The sequence below is a fragment of the Micromys minutus genome (genome assembly GCF_963924665.1).
Source record: "Micromys minutus genome assembly, chromosome: 2".
Lineage (NCBI taxonomy): Eukaryota > Metazoa > Chordata > Mammalia > Rodentia > Muridae > Micromys > Micromys minutus.
This window is the reverse complement of record NC_137971.1, coordinates 73547643-73555349: the sequence shown is the minus strand read 5'-3', so window position 1 is coordinate 73555349 and position 7707 is coordinate 73547643. Positions and strand designations below refer to the sequence as shown.

The following is a 7707-nucleotide window of genomic DNA, read 5'->3' as shown; positions in this document are numbered from 1 at the left end:
GTGGAGCCAGGTGGTTGGAGATCCTCAAGGGCAGGGCCCGGCCACGTGCATGATGTGAGGGGCTTACAGGTATATTCTGAATTAATGGAGTCTGGTATTTTGTACTGTATCTGGAGCTACCTTGAGCCCTTTTCATTTCTTCAGTCACTGAACTCTTGTAAGGATGCCGTGCGTGACATTAGCCCAGTTGCTGTCATTTGCAGATGAAAGTGAAGGGAGCTCAGCGGTTCCCATTACACGGTTTGCTCCTGGATTGTACAAGCTGGGCTCGGATGTCAGTGCAGGCAGTGTGAGCGGAGGGGTGCATCTCACTGGTGGTTCCCTGGCTTTGAGTAGATGATGACGCCGTAGGTCCCACCCATCACCAGGCTTCCAAAGTCCAGCAGCTTTACCGTACACAACAGTGCCATACTGTCTACGGCCTCAGGTACCCAGCAATCATCACACACTACCTGGGTCAGATGATCAGGGTGAGCGTGGGGAAGGTCCTAGGTGGGGAGGAGGCCCGAGAGGATGATGGAATGACAATGGTAGGGGAACTGGCCGTTACTGAGTGTGCAGTCTCTCCTGCTGGGGCCCTCCTCATGCCTGGGCACACATGCTGGCCACCTTTGGACCCCGGAGAGATGAGGCACTATAGAGGGGAAGCCTGGTGTGTGCTCTGCACATGATGCAAACAGGCCACGCCTTTCCTGTCCCTGGCACTAAGCCCGGCAATCATTGATCCCACGTGGCCCTTGCCCTGTTGAGATTAGAAAAAAAAAAAAAAAGTTTACTCTTCTGGGCCGCCTCCCATTCAGGCTTTATTGCTTTCTGGACACCTTTGGTGAACGTCTCCAGTCCTTTAAAAGCGGACCAGTCTGTGTTCTGGAGATAAGTGAACACAATACAAGGCAGCCCGTGCAGCTCCTGGTGGCTCTGGCTCGGACCTTCTGGAGGAGATGTCTGGGGAGGTGAGTCTGTTGCCCGGGTAAGGGCACTAAGGATATGTTCAAGGCTGGGGCTGGGGGCTTCTGTTTGGGGGCCTCTGCCACCCGTGTTTCCTGTCTTTTTCCCTATGGCAGACACCGATGTGTAGTATGGACCTACATGAGGTCAAGGTGAAGGAGACCAGCGTGGCTGGCAGATGCCGTGAATCCTGGTATGAGCAATACGTACAACCGTGTGTGGTGGAACTTCTGGGCTCCGCTCTCTTCATCTTCATCGGCTGTCTATCGGTCATCCAGAACAGTCCGGATACTGGGCTCCTGCAGCCTGCCCTGGCTCACGGGCTGGCCTTGGGGCTCATCATTGCTACTTTGGGGAACATCAGGTGAGACCAGATCTCGGCATTTAGCCTAGTGCCAATCTGGGGAACTCCTGGGCACCCACATATGGTCTTACAAATGTGGGGGTGGGGGTCACCTAGCTCTGCAGCCCATGAAGCCTGTTAAATAGGAATCATACTGTTACTTCATTTTAAAGTTAGTTTTTGAGCCAACACACACCTATTTCTAGCTATGCCTCTGCTCCGTACTGAGCATTCCTTACATATTCTGTTGTAGTGACAAACTTAAGAAATAGGTTCTGTTACTTCCCCTAGTTTGTATTTGCAAATGAGAAAAGTCCACATCACTGATATGAGGTATTTGCTAGAAGGTGGTAGAGCCAGGAGTCAGATTCAAGCTGCCTATCGGGCCCAAAGCCGAGTGTCGTGGGGAAAGGGGACTGTGGGGTGCTCAGTACTCACTACTGTTGTGGTTACTCTTTGGACGTGAACTAGAAAAAGCAAAATCCCGGGTTTGTTTATCCACTGTGGTACAACAGAAAATCCAGGGGCTTCATCCTGACTAGAGGCTTTTTTTTTTTTTTTTTTTTTTTTGTCTTTTGTTTTGCTTTTAAGCAGAAAAAGTGACCCTTGGTTTTGATCTGGATGGGAGCTCAGTAGAATGGGTTGAGGGGGGGTGGGCTGTTTCCTAGAAGAGCCAACTATGATGGTGGACATCCTGCTTGGGGCATCTGACTCGGGGAACTGGGATAGAGCTGTTCCCTTCTCACTCAAAATCAGATGTGAGTGAGGACAGTGACTTACTGTTCTGGAGAGAAACAATGGACACTTTATTATCTCTTTAAACACCAAGGGGGGCTGTGAGTGGGAGGAAAGGCACATGACCATCTATCTAGGTAGGCCTGGAGCTTCCTGGCTGGGTGACCAAGGCAAGCCTGTGAGCTTGTGTTTAGTAGAACAGGACAACATCTGGGCTTCAGTGAAGCCCAGAATATGACAAGTAGGCAGAAATGCTTGCTGAACATGCACCAACATCTTGGTTTTTGTGTGTACCGTAGGCACGGTGCTTTGGCCACATTTCTGAAGGGCCAGAGCAAGCGCTGAGGAGTCATGGTTTCATGGTTGTTTTTATGCCTTTGTCTCTAAGGCCACCTAGGGCCTGCTCTACCCGTTCCCAGCTCCCTCTGTACCTCTTACGCCAACACAAAGCTCTTCATAGGAAAATGGGCGAGATTTGCTGTTTCTGCTTATGGCAGGGACTGGGCGGACTCCAGCTTGTAGGCTGAGCTTGGGGGACAGGCTGAAGTACATATTCTCAAGGGGCATCCCTGTGGTGAGCTTTGGACAGTGGCCACATGGCTTTCTTCTCTTCTTGGTTGTAGTGGAGGACACTTTAACCCTGCCGTGTCGCTGGCTGCCACCCTGGTCGGAGGACTCAAGACCATGCTGTTATTTCCCTATTGGATCTCCCAGCTGTTTGGGGGACTGATTGGGGCTGCCTTGGCTAAGGTGGGTGATCCCTGTTGTCACTAGGCTAGTGGCTTAGTACTGATGAAGTCCCCTTCTCCCTCTCTTTCCTTTGAGTTGATACTCCATGCTTGAAATCTTTGAAATCTTCCCATTAGTCAAAAAGGCTAGTTCCTGGTCTAAGGGGATGCCTCAGCAGTTAAGAACTCTGGCTGCTCCTCCAGCGGACCTGAGTTCAATTCCCAACAACCACATGGTAGCTCACATCTGTTACTCCAGTCTGAGAGATCTAACCCTCTTTTTTGGCCTCTGTAGTTACTAGAGAGATTTGTGGTACACAGGCATACACAAACCACACACACATATATACTTCATCCCTAGGCTGGGCCAAAGATTTCATAGCTCTATACATAAGTCCACGGGCTCCTTCCCTCCATCCCTCCTTCCTCTCCCTCCTTTCTATTCTTCCCTTGCCCCCCTCTTTTGACTCCCACCAGCTCCTGCCCCCCTGAGGCTGACTCAGTTTCAGCCCCTCACTCTTTTTTCCTCAAAGCCTGCAGGTCCCGAAATGTCTTCACCTTCTAGAGCTTGAGGCAAGTTAGTTTTGAGCTCCTTTTCTCAGTGAGGGTCCTTTAAGAGGCAGGGGACACAACACTCATCCTCCTCAGTTTTCAGGAGTGCAAAGTAAGGCTCGGGGGAGTCTTGTAGCTCCTACGCCACGTGGAAAGGGGAGAGACTGGGAAATGGACCCAGATCTGTCTGACCGCGATGGGTCGGAGTGCAGACCTGTGCCCAGCTCGCAGCTTGTCTCTTCTAGGCTGAGTGCCCATTTTTTCTCAGGTGGTGAGTCCGGCAGAAAGGTTCCGGAATGCGTCTGGGGCAGCCTTTGCGGTGGTTCAGGAGCAGGAGCAGGTGGCGGAAGCCCTGGGGGTAGAGATCGCGCTGACGACGCTGTTAGTGTTGGCTGTGTGTATGGGTGCTATCAATGGGAAGACAATGGGTCCCCTGGCCCCATTTGCCATTGGCTTCTCTGTCATTGTGGACATCCTGGCAGGGTAAGTATCCCTCAGAAGTGTGAGGGCCCCGCCCGGTGGCAAATGGAGATAGTGGGCTGGCTTTGGGCAGGCAATGTTTGGGTAGGTGGTTTCAGGCAGAACTAGGCAGATTTTGACTAGAGGATATGATATGGTCACCCTTCTACTTCGTTTAGGGCTAAGTCAGAGGTCTGGATGGAAACTCCTAATTTCTGTAATAGAAACAAAGCATTCCCTTGGTGTGTTGCCTCCGTCTTACAGAAAATTATCTCTACCCCTGGTCTCTTTTATTCATGCCTCTTGTTAGTTTTGGGAAAGCATTAAGGAGACAAAGTTTGCTCAGGAACTATTTCTCCTTGTACAGATAGTCAAACTGTGGTTCAGAAAGTTAAGAAATGACTTAGGGTCATTCAGAGTCTAAAGTGACAAATCTGGGACAGTCACCCACATCTGCTGGAACGTAAAAGGTCACTTTCAAAAGTTCAGTTTCTTCTTTCCACTTGGACACAGAACCAAATCTTTCCCAGGGCTCAGGGCTCTTTGAGGTCTTGGGTTGTCTGGGAATGCGGTAGCTCAGCAGCAGTGGTGATTTGCTGTCCTCTAGTGGCATTCGCTTCACTTACAAGTGTGCTCCCCCACCTGGATGGGCTTCTGGACACGAAAGGCTAGTTGAAGGCAATGGGTCTGGACACAGAACCTGGAGCCTGGGGTGTGCCTTGGAAACAAGCTCCCTCTGGGGAGTGCAAGGAACACGCCTCCTTTGGTGTGCCTGGGGAACAGACCCCCTCTGGAGGTGGGCCCAGGTCTGTGGCACGAGGTCATCAGTGTGCCAGAAACACTTCAGTAACCACCATGACATGCACATTTTGTCATCTGTTCCTGGCTACAGCATATGGAATGGACATTTTCATCTCAGTGGATATACAGAGAGGTTAGACAAAGGTCACAGAGTGGAACTACCTGGGCTGGACTTTGAATATAGGTCAAACTGAACTCCAAAGTGGGTGGAGTTCCTTGAACTTTGCTTCATAGACTCTGGAAAGGAACATGTTCCATCCTCCCCACCCCCATCATGACTAAGCAGGCACTTTTGCTGAGCATTTGTTCTAGAAGAGTGTGGGGGGGGGAGGGGCCAACATTATGGTTATGTAACAATTATCCTTTGCCTAGGCTAAGGCCCCTTTACAGCCTCTGGGATCACCCAGGAGCCCGGGTATGGGAGTTTAGAGAGAATGTCGGGTTGAGGCTGGCTGTAGGCCTGATTAAGGATGTGGATTTAAGGTAGGACCTTTTGAGATGCTGGTGAACTGGGTACCTATGTGTTTGCAGTGGTACAATCTCTGGAGCCTGCATGAACCCTGCTCGTGCCTTTGGACCTGCTGTGATGGCCGGCTACTGGGACTTCCATTGGATCTACTGGCTGGGCCCCCTCCTGGCTGGCCTCTTTGTAGGACTGCTCATTAGGTAGGGGGGTGACGGAGAGTCTACAGCTACTAGATTGACACTCACTTAAACTTGAAGAATGGGAATCTTCAGAGGGAACTATCCTGCCTCTGCCTAGGGCTTTTGGCTCCAAGTGAAAGAAATCCACTTAACAAAGGGAGCTAACTGGCTCTTAGGATTAAAATGTTCATGGGTGGCACTGGCTCCAAGTGGTACTCAAATGTGATGCTAAGGACTTGGGATATCCCTATGGGTGGGCTTCTTTAGATTGGCTTTAAAAATATTTTTAATCTAAGTTTTTTGTACAATATATTTAGATCATATTCTTTCTCCTTGAAGCACCAAATCCTCCCAGACCTTCCCCATCTTCCCTCAGCTGTGTCTGGGAGGGCTAAATCTGGGCTGGATGTGTGGCCTTCTTGTATCATTGCCCACTGCAGTCTAGAGGCTTCAGGCAATGCCCGGAGCCTGGTGTAAAACACCATTAATCACTCTGTGCTGACTTCTGGATGGTCACCATACACATCCTTCAGGACAAGATATGTGTGGGACCAAAGAGGACACTGTCCCCCACTGCCTGAGGGCACTGAGTTCAGGAAGTCACCTGTCTAGAGAGTTCTGGGCTTGGAGATTTATAATGGAAAGTTGGGTCTTTCTTCCAGGGGAATGGAGACCTCACAGGGCAATTTATTTTTAGGCTCTTCATTGGAGATGAAAAAACCCGCCTCATTCTGAAGTCGAGGTGAAGAACTTCTGGTGGCATCCCCACTGCCTGGAGTTCTCAGCTGCTTGTCCTGAGTTGAGGACAGGACAATTCCACTATTTCCTGAAGGACCTGAGCTCAGAGGAGCCACATGACTGCAGCAGACCTTGGCCTGGCTTCTCAGGCAGGCAGGTAGCTGCTGCTCTGTCCTGAGCATGCTCCTGAAACCCAGAATTCTTTTGTGCTCATGGTCTGGGCTTGGGGCCCAGCCTAAAGACAGGTGGAGGGCACATGGAAAAAGAGGTCAGGTCTCTTTTCTTGAGAGAGGGCAGGACACAGGAGAAAGAGAGACGAGCAGATGGAGAGTGTAGTTGCTAATGCACACAGTTCATTTCTCCAGCCTGCTTTCTTTTTTACTGTGTTGGCTTTGGAACCCAATTTGTATATAATAGGTAAGCACTTTGCTATTGAGCCTTCTGCTCTCCCCACCCTCTTTCCTTTTGATTACACTGTTACAGAAGGGCTTTCAGGAGCCCAAAGATCTCCTTGCCTCGACAGCTGCCAATCTGACTTTGTAATAAATGGCTTAGTATTTCTGTCCAGGAGTTTGTTGACTTGTCTTTTAAGACATGGGCACTAATGGGGAGGAAATAAAAGTCTGGGTGGAGAGGTTGGCTTCCAGAGACAATATAGGTACTTATATGGTCCCTACAGAGTCTGTCTGCACTCAGGTGGACCCACTGTGACATTCAGACTGGAGCACAGTGTTCATTTACTTACACTCTAGTCAGAAGACCCTGCTGAAAATGGAATGTAAAGCCCAGGGCCTTGAATGTAAAGTCCAGTGCTATTTGGATATGCACCAATCCATTCATTGCATTCCAGATGGGGATGATGTGGGGGGTGGGGAGTGGGACAAAGATGCAGAAATTCTCCATGGAAAGAACAGCAGCAGGCAACACAGACTGATCAGCCAGTGGCACGTGGATGAGAGATGTGAATAGAATAAAGAAGGGATAAGAAGACACAGTAGTGCACCTTCCAAGTAGAGCACGTATCTTCTCTAAGAGCCAGGGGCACGGGTTTGGTTCCTAGCAGCCACATGGTGGCTCATGACTGACAGTAACTCCAGTCTCAAGTGTATCTGGTTCCCCACTCTGGCCTCCTGGGCATTGCATGCACATGGTGCACAGACCTAAATGCAGGCAAAACACTCACACACAGAATCCAAGAATACATCAAAAAGATTACCCACCATGGTCAAGTTGGCTTCATGCTGGAGAGGCAGGGTTGGTTCAACATACAACACTAGATAAATATAATCCATCACATAAACAGACTAAAGGAAAAAACCCCCACATGATCATCTCATCAAATTCAGTAAAAGCCTTTGACAAAATCTAATATCCCTGCATGATAAAAGTCCTTGAGAGACTAGGGATGCAAGGGATAGACCTCAAACTAATAAAAGTGATTTAGAGCAAGTTCACAGCCAATATTAACCTAAATAGAGAGAAACTCAAATTATACAATCAATCAGTATTCTTCCTATGTACAAAAGACAGACTGTGAAAGGAATCAACAAAACAGCACTATCTTACAATAACCTAAAATTTTATCCCCTTGGAATAAGTCTAACCAAGAAAGTGAAGGACTTGCATAATAAAAACTTGAAGAATTTAAGGAATAGGTTTAACTTGGCATAGGAAAAGATGATCTGATCAGGGCATTGATAGCCCAGGCACCAAGAACAACAATCGATAAGTGAGACATCATAAAACGGAAAGGCTACT

General features: G+C 49.1%; 1 protein-coding gene across 1 annotated transcript; it reads left to right on the top strand.

Moving 5' to 3' along the window:
* Window positions 1–941: 941 nt before the first annotated feature.
* Window positions 942–5957, top strand: AQP8 (aquaporin 8; the record flags this gene model as incomplete). Its single annotated transcript, XM_080911117.1, has 6 exons — window positions 942–953; window positions 1065–1312; window positions 2650–2776; window positions 3575–3789; window positions 5098–5232; window positions 5909–5957. The coding sequence occupies 6 exons, from the start codon at window positions 942–944 to the stop codon at window positions 5955–5957; spliced, it is 786 nt and encodes a 261-aa protein (XP_080767243.1).
* Window positions 5958–7707: the final 1750 nt, after the last annotated feature.